At 48.7% G+C, this 19,130-nt stretch overlaps 1 protein-coding gene across 5 annotated transcripts in view; it reads right to left on the bottom strand.

Moving 5' to 3' along the window:
• CCDC40 (coiled-coil domain 40 molecular ruler complex subunit) overlaps positions 1-19,130 on the bottom strand; it is a 61,824-nt gene that overhangs the window by 39,624 nt on the left and 3,070 nt on the right. For 4 of the 5 annotated variants that reach the window (XR_012426305.1, XR_012426304.1, XR_012426306.1 and 1 more), the window contains exons 3-9: positions 18,168-18,635; positions 12,582-12,705; positions 10,592-10,770; positions 9,379-9,462; positions 9,085-9,304; positions 2,519-2,676; positions 2,192-2,314 (exon numbers count right to left, since the gene is read on the bottom strand). Coding sequence is in view for 2 of the 5 variants with exons in the window: in XM_005585188.5 (XP_005585245.3) it covers positions 2,192-2,314; positions 2,519-2,676; positions 9,085-9,304; positions 9,379-9,462; positions 10,592-10,770; positions 12,582-12,705; positions 18,168-18,635 (1,356 nt within the window). In the remaining 3 variants the exon portion in view is untranslated. Of the gene's footprint in view, positions 1-2,191; positions 2,315-2,518; positions 2,677-8,047; positions 8,174-9,084; positions 9,305-9,378; positions 9,463-10,591; positions 10,771-12,581; positions 12,706-18,167; positions 18,636-19,130 lie in introns of those variants that run through there. The other variant, XM_074020806.1, reaches the window with a different exon arrangement.

Here is a 19,130-nt window from a genome sequence, read left to right as displayed (position 1 = left end):
CGGCTCACTGCAACCTCTGCCTCCTGGGTTCAAGCGATTCTCCTGTCTCAGCCTCCCAAGTGCTGGGATTATAGGCACGTACCACCACGCCCAGCTAATTTTTGAATTTTCAGTAGAGATGGGGTTTTGCCATGTAGGCCAGCCTGGTCTTGAACTCTTGACCTCAGGTGATCTGCCCACCTCGGCCTCCCACCGTGCTGGGATTACAGGTGTGGGCCACCGCACGCGGCCCCTCCTGGTCTTTCCCTTTAAGGTTCCTGCTTTTGGTGTTATGCTTCGAAAGGCCTCCCCGGCCCAGGATTATATAAATATTTTCATTTGTTTTCGTCTGGCACATTTTCCCCCATTTAAATACTTGATTCCATCTGGAATTTATTTTAGTGTCTGGTATGAGGAAAAGATTTAATTTTTTCCCAAATGATTAACCAAATGTCCCGACATCATTGGATGCATAATTCATTCGCTCTCTGGTAATTTATAATCTACTAGGTTTTTATATAAACTCCGGCTTGCTTTGGGGCTCTCATAGGCTTCAATGTTTTGCCTGTCTATCTTGTAACACATTATTTTAGCCTCTAGAACTTTATGGTTTTGTTTTATTTTAGACAGGGTCTTGCTCCTTAGCCCAGGCTGGAATGCAGTGGTATGATCATAGTTCACTGTAGCTTTGACCTCCTAGGCTCAAGTGATCCTCCTGCCTCAGCCTCCTGAGTAGCTGGGACCACAGGGGCACACCACCATGGTGGGCTAATGTTTTATCATTATTTTATTTTTTTTGTAGAGACAGGGTCTCACCATGTTGAACAGTCTGGTCACGAACTTCTGGGCTCAAGCCATCCTCCTGCCTCAGCCTCCCCAAGTTCTGGGATTACAGGTGTGCACCACCTCGCCTGGCCAGATCTTTACTGTATACTTCAATGTTTGGTGGGGTGATGCTAGGGTGACCTGCCATCCTGCTGTGTCCAGGACCCCCTGGGCTTAGCATGGAAAGTCCCTTGTCTCGGGGACCCCTCGGTCCTGAGCAGAGTGGCATGGTTGCTTGCCCCATTTGAATCTTCTCTTCCAAAACCATTCTTGGCTAGCCTTCCTAATTTATTTTTCAGAAAAAACTCCAGAATTGTTTGGTTAATTAAGGGATTGTTTGTTCCTGGGATTCTGATTGGGACGTGCTCTACTTTAACTGCATTTGCAGCTGGAGACACCAGTGATGAGTAACGCCTAGCCCTGGGCCCTCCCTTTCCCCCTGGGAGCCCAGCGTGCTCATCCGTTCCTTCAAGTCCTCTTCCATCTCTTTAATCGGCTGGGCGTGGTGGCTCATGCCTGTAATCCCAGCTCTTTGGGAGGCTGAGGTGGGTGGATCACCTGAGGTCAGGAGTTTGAGACCAGCCTGGCCAATATGGCAAAACCCTGTTTCTACTAAAAATACAAAAATTAGCCAGGCGTGGAGGTGGGCGCCTGTAGCCCCAGCCACTCTTCTGCGGCAGAAGAATTGTTTGAACCCGGGAGGCGGAGGTTGCAGTGTGCTGAGATCGCACCACTACACTCCAGCCCGGGTGACAGAGTGAGACTCTGTCTCAAAAAACAAACAAACAAACAAACAAAAAGTTAATTGTTTCCTCTGTGTCATTCCCGCACCCGTGAAGGCAGATGGTGACTCACATATTTTTTTTTAAGTTGCAGTAACTTTGGTTTCTGGTGCTGCCACTACAGACCTGAATCTGGGGCTGAGAGGGAGCAGCTTCCACCCACGTTGTCCCCTCCATTCCCTGCTCCACATGGTGCGGAGATGTAGGCGCTACCCGGAAGGCCGGCTGCCCACGTGGGTGAGAATTGTTAGAAAGACTTCAGTCCTCCCTGGAAGGGGTCCCTGCAGGCTAAGGAACTTGCCAAGCATCCCCCCAGCAAGCTGGCCTTGGCGGTCATGAAGAGACTAGAGTACCTGAACCCTGCGAGGCCTTCTGTCACCCACTAGCCAGGGAAGGACTAGGAATCCGGGCCATCCACCTGTCGGCATCTACTGTGGCCCTGCCATGGGGAGGGCCCGACGTTTGCAGATACTGAAGGAGATGTAAGTTGGCTGCAGTCACTCATCCAGCAGACGGGCAGGTGCAGTCTAGTAGACCCACCAGCACCCCGTGCATGAGCACTCACTGGTGGGTCAAACACTGAGAGCGGCAGGGACTGCTCTTACCTCACTCACTGCTTTCCTTAAAATCCGGGTGTCCTCAGCTTGGGCCAAGTACTGAGCCTCAAACAGAGCAATGTCTTCTTCCAGCTGCTGGGCTCGAGTGGTGAGCTGGTCCACATACAGGTCCTGGGAAACAGGATGAGAAGCAGCCCCGTCAGGAGGTGTCCGTGGCTGAGGGCCTGTTCTCCACCAACCCTTGATACAAGTCGAGGCCACCCAGGCCGGCCACCACCCCTCCGGCCGGAAGCCTTCAGGCAGGAGACAAAGCTGAGCCCCTTTTTGAAGCTCCATGGTCTGGTGATCATTAAACGTGTCAAGTTTGCAGAATACCTGCTTTTTCTTCTCGATTTCTGCCCGGATCCTCTCCGTCTCGGCCTTCTTCACCACTTGCTTCATCACACGGATGTCGTCCCGCATATCCTGGTCAATGTTCTGCATGTAGAAGAGATGCAGGGCCAAGTTCTCCATCTCAGTCTGCAGAGCTGCCACTGCAGGTGGGGCGGGGGGTGGTGGCAGAGAGAGAGAGAGAGAGAGAGAGAGAGCGAACGAGTGTGGGGAGGCTGTCCCAGCGTCCCCCATGCAAAGACCTAGGAGGAGGGGGGGAACAGCTGCCCTGGGCACCCTTCCTGCCATTTTTGGGTGAGAGTGGGAAACTGCTTTTAAACTATCAAGACCCAGACTTCGTCAGCAAAGAGTTTACAATCTCGTGGAAGAGACAAAAATATACGGAATCTACATCCACAAATTGCAACAAGCTGTTCCATTCCCCACCAAGTCTCAGAGATCCTCCCGGTAGTCTAAAGAGACGTTGAAATGGTGCCAGGTGGTAAGGCTTCGGGTTGATTGGATAGATTTCTTACCACTGAAAGGCTGGCAACCTTAGGTGGAGTCTTAAGTCCCCTGGGAGGAGACCAGAGCATCCAGGGCAGGCTGAGCTCCACGGACACCCCTGCACTGACGCCGCCAGGCAGCAGCGCGGGGCAGAGAGGACGAGGCTGGAAAAGGCAGCACCTTCCATCCCAGTAAGTGACAGATTTATGTCAGTGCTCTCAGAGGACGCCAAGGCCAACATGGTGAAATCCTGTCTCTATTCATATTACAAAAATTAACAGGGCATGGTGGTGCACGTCTGTAATCCCAGCTACTCAGGAGGCTGAGGCGGGAGGATCACGCCACTGCACTACAGCCTGGGTGACAAAGTGAGACTCTGTCTCAAAAAGAAAAAAAATGCAACCTGTGCATTAATATAGTTTGCAGTAGCTAAATTTCAAAGTAAATTTCCTTTAAGTTCTCTTTGGGGACTTGCTTCTTTTTTTTTTTTTTTGAGCCCAGGAATTCCAGATCAGCCTGGGCAACACAGTAAGACCCTGCCTCTCTCTCTCTCTCTCTCTCTATATATATATACATACACACACACACACACACACACACGTATATGTATATATATAGAGACCAGCCTGCATACATATATGTGTGTGTATATATACATATATATATATAGAGAGAGAGAGAGAGAGAGAGAGAGGGAGAGAGAGAGAAGTAGCCAGACCTGGTTGCGCGTGCATAGTCCTAGCTATTTGGGAAGCTGAGGTGTGAGGATCACTTAAGGCTGGGAGTTCAAGGCTACTGCGCCGTTGCACTCCAGCCTGGGCAACAGAGCAAGATGCTGTCTGGAAGAAAACAAAAGCGAAAAGAATCCACGAGAATCTACGTTGCCTCTGTGGAGGGCCCTGGTGGCTGGGTGGGAGAAGGGGCAAAGAGAGGAAAATTTTCTTTTCGTTGTAGAGCTAGCTCTTGCATTTTGAACCATAACTTTTCCAAAATAAGTAAATAATTATGTTGAGTAAATTTAGGTTCACCCAAAACATCTCACCATGGATGGTAACGGGAATTGCAATGGATTTATTGCTAATTTGGAGGGAAATGGCGTTTTTATATCACGCATCTTCCCAGCTAGTAACGTGGGCACTCCATTTATTTAAATCTGTTTTATGACCTTTCATAAAATTTATTGTTCTTCTTCAGATAGGCTCACTTATTCCTTGTTGGACTTATTCCTGGACTTAGTTTAAAGTTGTTATAGCTATTATGAATGAGCTTTTTAAAAAATTGTAATTCCTAACTATATTACTGGTGTAGAAGAAAACTATAGAGCTGGCATCCAGCTACTTTATTGATTCCTTACTGTTTCTACTTACTTTTTTTTTCATTAATAGAGGTTGAGAGTTTCAGTATTTCATTCCTAGATCCATATCTCATTTCTTTCTCTTATTTTCTTTGTGTTGCTGGAGCCTCCAAAACAGTCTGGGGTAACTGCTGTGCTAGCAGGCCGCCTCATCTCATTCCTGATTTTAAGTCTAGTCTTTCCACTGGATCACATTTTCTTGTTAGCTTCTGATAAATACTTAGAACTTTCTTTCTAAGTATAAATACTTAGAACTTTTCCTATTTTGGGATGGATGATGAGTTTTATTAAATACCCATTTGGCACACACCCAGGAAGCCTTTTTTTGTTGGCCAGGCTGGAGTTCAGTGGCACAATCTCGGCTCACTGCAACCTCTGTCTCCCGGGCTCAAACAATTCTCCTGCCTCAACCTACCGAGTAGCTGGAATTACAGGCGCCTGCCTCCAAACCTGGCTAATTTTTTGTATTGTTAGTAAAGACAGGGTTTCACAATGTCGGGCAGGCTGGTCTTAAATTCCTGACCTCAGGTAATCTGCCCGCCTTGGCCTCCCAAAGTGCTGGGATTACAGCCATGAGCCTCCGCGTCCTGCCTCCATCCTTTAATTTATAAATATAATGCATGAAATTAGTAGATTTCCTAATTGTGAATTATTCCTGTGTGAATTCCAGAAGTAAATCCTACTTATTTTGCTAAAGTTTTGCTCAGGATTTTCACTCTTCATATGTGGGGCCACTTTACAGTTTCCTGTTTGTATGCTGTCAGCGTTTGCAGCCAGGCTTTCACTAAGCATCGCAGGACCAGCCTGCGGGGAGTTTCCGGAATCTTCCATCCCCTGGAGCTTTGCTAACACAGGAAATGTTTGTTCCTTGAAGGTTACTAGAAGGCTTCCATAACATCTTCCAATATGGGTGCATTTAGGGAAAACAGATTTTTGACATTTTCAATTTGTTCCATGATGTAACTAGTGCAATGCATAGCATTCTTGAAATTAAAAACAAAAACAAAAAAACCCTCCCCCAAGTTGTCCTCATTCCCAACGTTGTGACTTCCATGATCTCCTTTTTATTGCCAGACAAGCCAGCACTGTGTAAGGTTTATTGGTCATTAAAAAAAGGCAGTTTTATTTATCAAGTCAATTCATTTTTGATTTATTTCATCAGCTTCTGCTTCTGATCTTTATTGGTTTCTTTTTCTATTTCTTTCAGCTTATTTCCCTCCTTTGAGCTTCTCAAATAGAATGTCTGTTTTCAGGCCTGTTTGTGGAAATGTAAGTAAACTCTGTCATGGGTTTTGTCTGAGCAGATTTGGCTGCAACTGGAAGTCTTCACGCGTGGACTTCCTGTTGTTAATTTCCAGAGTCTATAACTGACATGCAGGTCAAATGCTAACAATCCTTCTCCCTTAGAATTCTGCATGCACTGGGAGGCCGAGGTGGGCAGATCACAAGGTCAGGAGTTCAAGACCAGCCTGACCAACATGGTGAAACCCCGTATCTACAAAAAAACAAACATTAGCCAGGCATGGTGGCATGTGCCTGTAGTCCCAGCTACTTGGGAGGCTGAGGCAGGAGAATCGCTTGAACCTGGGAGGCGGAGGTTGCAGTGAGCTGAGATCACGCCACTGCACTCCAGCCTGGGCGACAGAGAGAGACTCCATCTCAAAAAACAAAACAAAACAAAACAAAACAAGAATTCTGTATGCATTGACATCCTGCTATTTATATTTAAGTTCTGCAATTCTCAGCCCTGGCCACATGTTAGCATCATCTGGAAGCCTAAGGGTAAAAAAGAAAGCCAGAAACAAACAATGCCTCATCCTTCCCAGAACAAATCAATCTGAAATCTGGGCTGGGATGGGTCCTGGTGGTATTGAGCTCTCCCTGGTTCCTCCAAGGGGCAGCTGATGGAGACCTTGATGAAAACGCAGCCCAGGCCCGGCCTCAAGAGGCCATCTGGGTTTTCCCGCCTAGAAGCCTGCAGCATTTTTTCTTTTGCAGTGGAATTTGGAAATCCCACCAGCAATGTCGGGGAGGTTCATTTCCTCTTTCAGCTGCATGGCCTGTCACGAGTCTTTCTATCTGCAGATTCGTCTTTCCTGAACTCACACATCTGTTCTCCTGGTCATTGGCTATTGCCTCTCATCTCCTGAAATCTCTCTCTTATGGACATTGGTTTGATTTTCCTGATCTATTGTCCATGTCTTTTATCTCCTCCTCAAGATATCCAACATTTTGTGTTTTGCTCTATTTCCGGGGAAGATTCCTCAAACTGGCTTTTTACTTAAGAAATTCAGTTTTCAACGCATTCACTTGTCTAGTTAGTGCCTTTTGGGGGGATGATGATTATATTTTTAAATTTCACGTACCCCTTTTCCTAACACTTTGTTCTCTTTACAGACACAACGTCCTCTAAAATCTCATGAGACTACCAGTTGGTGCCTCCGCACGCTCTGTTTTTGGAATCAGGGCTGGGTTTGCCTGTGTGTTCAGCTCAGTCTCCTCTCAGGTCTGGGGATCTCCAGTTGGTAACTCACATTTTGGTGTGAAGGTTTAGTGACTGTGATGGTTAATTAATACTGAGTGTCAACTTGATTGGATTGAAGGATACAAAGTATTGATCCTGGGTGTGTCTGTGAGGGTGTTGCCAAAGGAGATTAACATTTGAGTCAGTGGCCTGGGAAAAGGCAGACCCACCCTCCATCTGAGTGAGCACCCTCTAACCAGCTGCCAGCGCAGCTAGAGTATAAGCAGGCAGAGGGCACCCTCTAACCAGCTGCCAGCGCAGCTACAGTATATAAGCAGGCAGAGGGCACCCTCTAACCAGCTGCCAGTGCAGCTACAGTATAAGCAGGCAGAAAAATGTAGAAAGCGAGACTGGTGTAGCCTCTCAGCCTACATCTTTCTCCTGTGCTGGATGCTTCCTGCCCTTGAACATCCGACTCCAGGTTCTTCATTTTTGGAACTCAGACTGGCTCTCTTTGCTCCTCAGCCTGCTGATGGCCTATTGTGGACCTTGTGATCCTGTGATAATACTGAATAAACTCCCCTTTCTCTATATATCTATCCTGTTCGTTCTGTCCCTCTAGAGAACCCTAATACAGTGACTGATGGGCTCCGTCTCCCTCCCAGATGAGGCAGGTGACCGTGGGCTTTCTCCAGGGCCTAGACCCCACGTCTCACCTAAGGGACTGTGCAGTGGTGGCTGACCCCCAGTTAGGGCCGGGACCGCTGCCCAAATTCTTCAGTTCTGAGAAGGCAGAGATGGTGCTGTTTGAGGCAGGTCTTGCCAGGTTGAAGAGCCTTGGCTCCAGCCCTTTCCTAATCTCCAGGAAGCACAGAGTCCACCAGAGTGTTTAGATCTTTTCAGAATCCCACCCACGCTTTGAGCCCTAGCAGAGGGGAGCCGGCAGGCACTCAACCCCAGCTCCATGGCTCCAGCCTCGCTGAGCAGAGGGCAGCCGGCGGGTGCTCTACCCCAGCTCCACAGCTCCAGCCTCACTGCAGGGGTGGAGAGCAGGTGGGGGCATGCGTCCTCCTTCAGGAGGGTCTAAATTCTGTTACTTCTGGAGGATGCGGTTTTTTCAGTTCAGCATGGATGTCACGTTCTTTCCTTTTGCTGTTTTCTGTTCATTTGATGGTAACTGGAGAGAGGTTCTTGAAAAGTGCCCACTTACCCTAACTCTGAAATTTCCAGAAACCTCTTCCACTTTTCTCAGGGTTTAAAATGTTTCTTTCCAGAACAGCTGGGATGGCCACGCGCTTCTGTTTTCTTCCAGGTTTGTGTAGGCCATTTCCCCATGATAAGAGTAATACAGAGTTGATTGAGAACGTTGAAAACATCAAAAAGCATAAAGACTGAAATACTACATAGCCACAAGAGGAAGCCACTGTGCCCGGTCACCTACATGACCAGCTCTGTGCAAGCACGTTGCTTTAGTGGTAATGTTGCATAGCATGTGCCGTAGCCCCCACTGTCTTATCTGATTCGAAGCTACCCAGTGACCTGCCGCACACATCCTGCGGTGGTCGGGCCCTGGGCTATGGTCTCACTGTTGTGCCAGCCCTGGCCTCACCCTTGCATTCGCACCTGTCGAAACCCTCCAGCACCCCTGGTCTGCTCTCGCCTCCTGGTCTTGCCTATCTTTGGACCCCTGCGGCCCACCCGTCTCTCCCAGTTTTGAGTCTCTACACCCTGGCTGTTAGCAGCTTCAGCATTTGCTGCTTTGTCCTGAGAGGTGCCATTTAACATATGTATGACCGAGCGCGGTGTCTCATGCCCTGTAATCCCAGCACTTTGGGAGGCTGAGGGAGGTGGATCACCTGAGGTCAGGAGTTTGAGACCAGCCTGGCCAACATGGTGAAACCCTGTCTCTACTAAAAATACAAAAAATAGCCAGGCATGGTGGCAGGTGCCTGTAATCCCAGCTACTTGGGAGGCTGAGCCAGGAGACTGGCTTGATCTTGGATTGGGGAGGTTGTAGTGAGCCAAGATCACGCCATTGCACTCCAGCCTGGGTGACAGAGTAAGACTCTATCTCAAATAACAGCAAAAAGACATTTGATTTATGTGCCTTCCCCTCCTTAAAAGGGTGGGAATCCTTCCAGGACACACACATCTTACTTTTCTAGGTGCCTGGCCATGGTACATGGGGACACCCCCGGGAAACCCCTCCAGGACCCGATGGCATGTGGGGCCGCGGGGTTGCCTTACGCTTTTTGCGCTCCTCATTGGCGGCCGCGCAGGTCTTGGTGTAGAGTGCGCGGGCGCCCTGCAGCTCCTCCTCCTTCTGCCTGCGCTCGCTCGAGGCGACTGAGTGGCGGTCGTGACTCTTCTCCAGCAGTTTCTGCAGGTGTACCAGGTGCTGCTGCACCTCATAGAGATTCACCCCGAGCTCCTGGCGCTGGGCTCGGCTCTGCTTGGTAGCCACAACCTGGACCAGAGAGAGAAACAGGGTCACCAGGACGCAGGCATCCGGCCAGGGTGGGAGACTGGACGGATACATACCAGCTCTTGGAGGTCCAGCTTCAACTTTTCGATCTGTCGGTTCAGGTAGTTTTTCAGGGCAGCCTGAAATCTCACCATCAGGGGCTAGAACAATGGAAAAACCACAGGCGGTTACCTTCCTGGTTACCCTCCTGCCCAACCCAGGGCTCAGCCACAGGTGGCCACAGGTCTCCCTCTGGTGGGCCAGAGGCGACTTCTGTGTGGAGTGCTCCCTGCTTCTGCTTGGGATTCTTACTCTGGGAGCCACAAATTAAAGGCACCTCATGGTCTCATCTCAGGTACTTGCAGAACTGAATGCATATTTTGGCAAAATGATGGTGAGCTGGGGCCAGAGGGTGGGCGGAGCAGTGGTCTGGGGGGGGAACCTCCCCTGCAGCCCCCAGTTCCTTCCTGCAGCTCCTGGAGCTCTGCAGCTTTCCTGATGGGTGAATGAAATCAACATCTGCCTTTTCCCCTTGCCAGTGGGTAGGGCAGGGAGCTGCGATCCAATTGGTGCCCTCGAGGCAGTGGCTCCTAAGATAGGCCCCACACCCCCAACCCCAACATTGGCAATGACTAGAGACATTTTTTTTTTTTTTTTGAGATGGAGTTTCGCTCTTGTTGCCCAGGCTGAAGTGCAGTGGTGCCATCTCGGCTCACTGCAACCTCCACCTCCTGGGTTCAAGTGATTCTCCTGCCTCAGCCTCCTGAGTAGGAGGGATTACAGGTGCTCACCACCACGCCCAGCTAATTTTTTTTTTTTTTTTTGTATTTTTAGTAGAGACGGAGCTTTACCATGTTGGCCAGGCTGGCCTTGAACTCCTGACCTCAGGTGATCCATACACCTTGGCTTCCCAAAGTGCTGGGATTACAGGCGTGAGCTACCACGCCTGGCCTGGAGACATTTTTGATGGTCACAACCAAAGGGGGGATGCTCCTGGCATGTAGTGGGGGGACCTCAGGGATGCCGTTCAACACCACACAAGGCACAGCACAGAATGACCCGGCCCCACAGGGCAGGGGTTGAGAAACACAGGCCTTACCTGTACCAATCTTAGAAGAGAGTACCCTACGAAGAGGCAGGTCAATCAGTGCCCATAAACGGTGCAGTGAACAGGTGAGATACAAGTACCGCATGTGGGGTCAGGAGTGGGTCACAGTGCAGGCAGAGAAAGGGGCCTGAGTCATTCTCCATCTGTGTAGGCAAAAGTAAAACCTGGGAAGGCTTCCTTACGTGGTCTGGGTCCAAAACCACCAGTCGGGACCCTTCATCTTCTCCTTCCTCGTCACTCCCCTCGGACTCCACGCTCTCTGCCACGGCCTCTTCCTCGGAACTGGGCTGCTGGATCTGGTCCTGGAAGACTGGCCGGTCTCCTTCCCTGGGGTGGGCATCAGGCGCCGTTGAGGGGATCACTGTGGGGAGAGACAGAGACACATTTCAGAGCTGCTCAGTGATTCTCTTCCGGGGCGTCAATGGCACAGCTGCTGTCATGCCTCCTGCAGCATGATGGGAAGGTGACAGCAAAAGCATCCAAACGGCCTGTGGGTCAGACATCATTTACCCCATCTTCTATTCACTGACTCAGCGCATCCCAGAGAAAGGGCCCCGTTTTAAAGGTAGGCAGCAAGGAAATTATTTTTGAGAGGCTTCTTTACACATAAAGAGTGAATAGAAAGGTGGCCACTTAACTAGTGGATTAGATAGCTTTTTTTTTTTTCCCCAGACAAGAGTCTCACTCTGTCGCCCAGGCTGGAGTGCAGTGGTGGGATCTCAGCTCACTGCAACCTCCGCCTCCCGGGTTCAAGTGATTCTCCTGCCTCAGCCTCCTGAGTAGCTGGGATTACAGGCACCCGCCACTATGTCCAGCTAATTTTTGTATTTTTAGTAGAGACGGGGTTTCACCATGTTGGCCAGACTGGTCTCAAACTCCTGACCTTGTGATCCACCCGCCTCGGCCTCCCAAAGTGCTGGGATTACAGGCATGAGCCACTGCGCCCAGCCTAGATTTGAATTTTTTTAAAAATGTGAAACAGCTGATAAGACTGTAAAAGAAAGGAAATAATAAATGAGGGTCTAGTTTTGGCCTTTACATAATTCTAGGTTGGAGGGATCCCTGTTCTGTTTTGTACTAATTTATTTATTTATTTACTTATTTAGAGACAGGGTCTTGCTCTGTCGCTCAGGCTGGAGTGCAGTGGTGCGATCTCAGCTTACTGCAACCTCTGCCTCCCAGGTTCAAGTGGTTCTTCTGCCTCAGCTTCCCTCAATCCCTCGGGAGTGACAAGTAGCTGGGATGACAGGTATGCGCCACTACTCTTGGCTAATTATGTTTTGTTTTGTTTTTTTGAGATAGAGTCTCGCTCTTGTTGCCCAGGCTGGAATGCAGTGGCTCAATCTTGGCTCATTGCAACCTCCGCCTCCCAGGTTCAAGTGATTCTCCTGTCTCAGCCTCCTAAGTAGCTGGGATTACAGGCGCCTGCCACCATGCCTGGCTAATTTTTGTATTTTTTAGTAGAGATGGGGTTTCGCCATGTTGGCCAGGCTGGTCTTGAACTCCTGACCTCAGGTGATCCACTGGCCTTGGCCTCCCAAAGTGCTGGGATTCCAGGCGTGAGCCACGGCACCCAGCCTGTTTTTTACTAATTTAGACAGATGCTGTTTTCATGTCCTTTGCAAGTAATGCAAGGTTTTGGACTGGCTGCAGGTTGGTACCACAGGGAATTTGCAACTTCCTGATCTGCCCTCCCGTGTCTACAGCACTGGGATGCCGGGACTACATAAGAAGACGGGGGTTCTGGAAAGCCTTTGAAAGTCAGCAGACAGATTCAGGCCTGGGGGTGCTGTCACGGCATGCCTCGCTCTGAGACCAGGAGGCAGTGAGAAATGGCCGTCAGGAGATGGGGCTGGGCATCACTGAATCTCAGCGAAGTCTGCATTCTGTCACTTAATCGAACCAGTTCCTTAATACCCTTAGGGGAACTGTCTGTTGAATGCAGAACGGTTCCTACTTCATCAGTCACTGTTAGGATTAAATGAGATAAAACAGTAAACACCCAATAAATGTTATCCATATCTGTTAATAAGATTTTTCTCTTTCAGCTCACAGTCACTCAGGAAACAGGTAACAAACGGATGACAAACGAGTGGCGTCCCTTGCACAGAAGGGCCCGTGCAGGTGGCTTAATGCCGCCACAGCAGGATGACCTCAGCGGGTGGGCGGCACCTGGCTCCTGTGAGACGAACTCCTCCAGGTCCGAGGACTCGATGCTGCTCCAGTGGCTCAGCCGGAAGCGGTGCCATGCGCCCGTCGGGAGCACCTGCCCCTGGGGCTCCCCTGTGGATCCTGTCTGTGGCAAGAACAACCCAAACTAAGTCAACAAGGGATTAACTGCCACAGAGAAGTTATTCAATTTTAACTCATTACATTTGTGAAAATTGTCAGAATCAAAATATAGTCACCTGCGTGTTTTTTAAAAAACCTGGCCAGGCGCGGTGGCTCATGCCTGTAATCCCAGCACTTTGGGAGGCCGAGGCAGGTGAATCACTTGAGGCCAGGAGTTCGAGACCAGCCTGGGTAACAAGGTGAAACCCCGTCTCTATTAAAAATGCAAAAATTAGCCAGGTGTGGTGGTGCATGCCTGTAATCCCAGCTACTTGGGAGGCTGAGGCACAAGAATCGCTTGAACCCTGGAGGTGGATGTTGTAGTGAGTGGAGATCACAGCACTGCACTACAGCTTGGGCAACAGAGCAAGACCCCTTCTCAAAAATAAAGTTAAAATCGAGTCGGGTGTTTTTATGAAGGGAAGACATTTTCTTATTGAAATTTCCCTAAAGGGGGCTGGTTTGAAAGGAGAGAAGAGGAAACAGTCCTCTTGGGAGACCCTGGCTGGGAGCCGAGGCTTTCCCGCATGCTTTCATGAAGAGGGTGCTCAGAATTGTGGTTTCCCGTCCTTGAGGCGCTCAGCATGTGGGAGCAAAAGATCCCATGACCCACACATTCTTGTGCCTGAGTGTTTACACTTAGCTACAGACCCAGACAGGCAGAAACCACTCCTTTATTATTATTATTTTTATTATTATTGAGTAAGGGTCTCACTCTGCCACCTAGGCTGACGTGCAGTGTTGCAATCATAGCTCACTGCAACCCCCAACCTCTGGGCTCAAGTGATCCTCCCTCCTTAGCCTCCAGAGAGCTGGGACTACAGGTGCACACCACCACACTGGTCTAATTTTTTAATATTTTATTTAGAGGTGGGGTCTGGCTATGTTCCCTAGCTGGTCTCAAACTCCTGGCCTCATTCAGCCTTTCCGCTTTGGCCTCCCAAAGTGCTGGGATTACAGGTGTGAGCTGGGGGAACCACTTCTGAATTCCCTGGGCAAGGGAGAGGTAGATGTTTTCCATTTGAACATTTGCAAAAGTCAAATGCTGATCTTTATATCCAAGTGATTTCCTATTACTTTAACGATTACGTTAAATTTTGAGCAACGTATCCTCCTAAATAACAGAGAGAGGTTCCGTAAAGGAAACTGATATTTATTTGGGGATAGGGGATTGCAGTGGGAATACAGGTGCCATAGTAAATTATGTTTGTATTCAGGGAGGTCAAGGAAGATGAAAGTCAATACAGGAAAAATGAGGAGGATGACATAATTGTTTGCGGTAATTCTCCTTGGCTGTAAGGATCGATAACAGGGTGGCATCACTGGAAGTTTCCACAGGCAGTTGCTGGGCAGCTGTCCTTATGGAAGTGTTTTTTTGTTTTTGTTTTTGTTTTGAAAGGTTATGATGACCTCTGTGCAACATTGTGGGTTTTGCAGAGTCTTTTCTGATAGTTTTTGTTATGAGAAACCCTCCCCTTAATGGCTTTCCCCAGCTCTGTTTTTCAGGGTTTTTGTTGTTGTTGTTTTGAGATGGCATCTCGCTCTGTCGCCCAGGCTGGAGTGCAGTGGCGCGATCTCAGTTCACTGCAAACGCCGCCTCCTGGGTTCAAGCAATTCTCCTGCCTCAGCCCCCCGAGTAGCTGGAATTACAGGAATGCGCCACCACACCTGGCTAATTTTTGCATTTTTAGTAGAGACGGGGTTTCACCATGTTGGCCAGGCTGGTCTTGAACTCCTGGTCTCAAGTGATCCGCCTGCCTCGGCCTCCCAAAGTGCTGGGATTACAGCCATGAGCCACTAGGCCTGGCCTGTTGTTGTTGTTAAACTCTTAAAGGTGGTTTTGGTTTTATATTTGTCACTTGTGATCATAAAACTTAATTAGGGCTCACCGAATACCAAAGCATGCTATTCTCCAAAGTGACTTTTAGAAACTCTTTCGGGTTTCCCGGCGGGGGGAGTAGGAGGGATGGGTGCCTTGTGGTTCAGAACGGTGGCTTTGAAGCAAGAGCCACCATTTGCCACAACAGCTGGGTGACTATGCAATGACCTTTCACCTCTCAGTTTCCTCATCTGTACAATGGGCACAATCATAGTTCCTACCTCATAGGGTTGTCAGGATTCTAAGACAACACAGAACGGTGTCTAGCCCATAGTCAGTGCTCAGAAGCATAAAGCAGCCTCTTTCCCTACCTCCCTTCCACGCTCCCATCTCCCCTTCCAGAATAACTGAAACCTAAGCTATGCTGGGGGTTGGGGCAGCCAAGGCAATGAAAGTGGGAGACAGGTCACATCCAGGGGGAGTGATCACATTGGTGAATATAGTAAGGATCATGGGGCCAGGCTTCTCCCTGTTGGAGAAAGAAGCTACAAATATGGAAGAGGAGGCCGGGCGCGGTGGCTCATGCCTGTAATCCCAGCACTTTGGGAGGTTGAGGCGGGAGGATTGGTTGAGCCCAGGAGTTCAAGACCAGACTGGGTATCATGGTAAAACCCTCCCGTACAAAAAATACAAAAATTAACTGGGCATGATGGTGAGTGCTTGTAGTCCCAGACTACGTTTCAAAAAAAAAAAAAAAGGAAGAGGAAAAAACTGGGAGGGACCCCTTATGGAGGTGAGATGGAATTAGAGGGGCTGTTGTGAGCCAAGGCTGGGGGCAGGGGTGTATTCCAATAAATATAGATGTGAGCGAATATCTGTGTACATGGAACATACATAAATGTGGGAGAAGTATGGACAGTACATGCACACAGGTCCTATCCCCTGCCACTGAGAGGGCCTGGGGACAGTGACACCCCAGCATCAATGAGGACCCCAGCACCCAAGTCATAACTTCTAAATTCTATTTTCCACTAACAGAAACAGAGCTCCTGGAGAAATGTCTGATTCTAAGACTGGGCAGTCTATGCCAGAAAGCAAGAAAGTCCTCAAAGAAGGATGGAGGTGCATCAGACGACACAAAAGCTGGTTTAAATGGGCCCTCATTGGCCAAACTGAGCATCAAAATACATAATGACAGTAACAGGTTATAACCCAGTGAATCACATGCAGAGCCTGAGTCTATGCAGATGTAAGAATATAAATAAACCAAGAGTTTAATGAGGAACTGACATTCACATGGCTCTGAAGTGGCTCCCTGTGTTTATCTCAGAGTGCAGGGTTGCCTGCACATTTGAAAATCAACCAATGTAATCTACCAAATTAACTAACTAAAAAGGAAAATACAGTCTTCTGAACAGACATAGAAAAGGATTTGACAAAACCAATACCCTTTTATGATTAAAAAACAACAACCACCCAACAACATTCAACAAACCGAGAATACAAGGGAACTTCCTTAACCCGATAAAGGGTATCTACAACACCCACAGCAAACATGGCGCTTTACAGTCAAAGACTGAATGCTTTTCCCGTAAGATCAGGGCAAGACAAGAGGTCTGCTCTCACCACTTCTATTCAACATGGTGCTGGAGGTTCTAGCCAATGTAATCAGGCAAGAAAAAGAAAGAAAAGGCATCTGGATTGGAAAGGAAGAAGTTAACTGCCTTTTTTCTCAGATGACATGATTATCTTTGTGAAAAAGCCTACGAATTCTACAAACAAGCTAGTCTAACAAGTGAGAGACTTTAGCAATGTGGCAGAACATCAGGTGAATATACAAAAACCAATTGTATTTCTACATGCTAGCAACATACAATTGGAAACCATTTATAATGGCATAAAAATGTGAAATACTGGCCAGTAGCGATGGTTTACGCCTGTAATCCCAACACTTTGGAAAGCTGAGGCAGGCGGATCATTTGAAGTCAGGAGTTCAAGACCAGCCTGGCCAACATGGTGAAACCCCATCTCTACTAAAAATACCAAATTTTAGCCGGGTGTGATGGTGTGTGCCTGCAGTCCCAGCTACTCGGGAGGCTGAGGCAGGAGAATTGCTTGAACCTGAGAGGCAGAGGTTGCAGTGAGTCAAGATCATGCCACTGCCCTCCAGCCTGGATGACAGAGCGAGACTTCATCTCAAAAAAAAAAAAAAATTCTGGAAATTGCCTTGCTCCATTTCCAAGGAATGCTCAGGCATCATTTAGGGTGTTGCCCAGGCTGGTATTGAACTCCTGGCCTCAAATGATCCACCCGCCTTGGCCTCCCAAAGTGCTGGGATTACAGGCATGCACCACCATGCCTGGCCCAATTTCCAGATGTTGAAGGTTGTGCTGCAGCTGTTTGTGGGAAACACATACAGAAGCATTCGAAGGCTTTGGTGCATCAGATCCACAACTCACTCTCCAATGTTTAAGAAAATAAAAGATCCATTTTACTGCACTTCATTTTTTTCTGTAACTTTGTGATTGTTTAAAGAAAATTGGGCCGGGCACAGTGGCTCACGCCTGTAATCCCAGCACTTTGGGAGGCCGAGGCGGGCGGATCACGAGGTCAGGAGATCGAGACCATCCTGGCTAACACGGTGAAACCCCGTCTCTATTAAAAATACAAAAAATTAGCCGGGCGTAGTGGCGGGCGCCTGTAATCCTAGCTGCTCGGGAGGCTGAGGCGGCAGAACGGCGTGAACCCGGGAGGCGGAGCTTGCAGTGAGCACACCACTGCACTCCAGCCTGGGTGACAGAGCGAGACTCCGTCTCAAAAAAAAAAAAAAAAAAAAACTTAATGAAAAAATATAAGAATGCAGCTATTGTCTCATTGTTATTATCTAGAACTGCACTATTCATTATGGCAGCTGCTGGCAACAGGTGGCTATTGAAATGGAAATTACAAACAGTTAAAAGCTCCATTCCTCCAGCTTGCAAGTCACATTTGGAGAGCTCTCTGTAGCCACATATGACTGATGGACCATATTGCACAATGCTGCTCTGGAAGCCTGGAAACGTGGATGCCCTTAGGTGGATGGCGGCTATGGAGGCCTCCGGCCTTGGGCTTGGGAACGCTGAAGCAGAGTCCAGGATCTCTCAGCATTTGACCGTGAATCCTGAGACCTAAGCTTGCTAAGAATTTTTTTTTTTTTTTTTTCCAGACAAGGTCTCATTCTTGCCCAGGCCAGAGTGCAATGGTGCGATCTTGGCTCACTGCAGCCTCCGCCTCTCAGGTTCAAGCAATTCTCCCACCTCAGCCTTCTGAGTAGCTGGGATTACAGGTGTGCACCACCACGCCTGGCTAATTTTTGCATATTTACTAGAGACAGGATTTCACCAGGTTGGCCAGGCTGGTCTCGAACTCCTGACCTCAGGTGATCCACCCACCTTCGCCTCCCAAAGTGCTGGGATTACGGGCATGAGCCACAGCACCCAGCCCTGCTAAGAAATTTCTAACAGGGATTGCAGTTTGTATTTATAGTGTATCCCCAAGTTCCTCACATAGGGTGACAAACCCTGTAGGCCGTGAGACACTGGCACAAAACAGAGGTCAGGACTACTCACCAATCTGCCTACTGCTGGCCCAGAGGTGACCTGGCCCATTTGCTCCGACGGGCCTAAGACTCTGTGGGATGGCTCTGGGGAGGTGACCCTCCCTTCTCTGGATTCTGGTGGACCAGTGGCCTCTCGGTGGGAGCCTTCGAGACCAGCTTCCCTACTAGCACTATCGTGTGCCTCCTCTCCAGGCAGTTCCTGAGGACTGAAATATGGGTAAGTCATATCTGTAGCACCGATCTGCCCTTCGGCAGATGAAGCTTCCGAATAGTAATATTCCTCTTCGCTCTCAGCATCTCCATAGGACACAGTCTCCTCTTCCACTGTGGTTTCCCCTTCCACGGCAGCTTCCCCTTCTGTCTCGACCTCCCCTTCTTCAATTTCAGCTTCCGCTTGGGTTGTGACTTCTTCAGGATGCTCTGTGCTACCGACAGCTTCTTCACTTTTCTGGCCATCATCCTTCTCTGGTGGTGACGCCTGTAAAGGTGTGGCAGGAAAAAAAATCAGGAAACAAAGTATAAAGGACCTTGTGAGGTTTTATTCTTTATAGTGAAATTATACTAATGGGAAAACTGCATTTATACCCTTCTCAGCATCTGTAAGAGATCATGTTTCACTTTGGGAGGCCAAGGCAGGCAGATCATGAGGTCACGAGATCGAGACCATCCTGACCAACATGGTGAAACCCCATCTCTACTTAAAATACAAAAATTAGCTGGGTGTGGTAGTGCGCACCTGTGATCCCAGCTACTCGGGAGGCTGGGGCCAGGAGAATTGCTTGAACTCAGAAGGCGGAGGTTGCAGTGAGCCGAGATTGTGCCATTGCACTTTAGCCTAGAGACAGAGTGAGACTCTGTCTCAAAAAAAAAAAAAAAAAAAAAAATCATGTTTCATGCTTCAGTTTATCTGTTCTTTCTTTTCTAATTTTTTTTTTTTTTGTGACAGGGTCTCACTCTGTTGCCCAGGCTGGAG

The sequence above is a fragment of the Macaca fascicularis genome, chromosome 16, assembly GCF_037993035.2.
Source record: "Macaca fascicularis isolate 582-1 chromosome 16, T2T-MFA8v1.1".
Classification (NCBI taxonomy): domain Eukaryota; kingdom Metazoa; phylum Chordata; class Mammalia; order Primates; family Cercopithecidae; genus Macaca; species Macaca fascicularis.
Note: the sequence above shows the minus strand (reverse complement) of the source record. Positions and strands in the feature narration are given on the sequence as shown.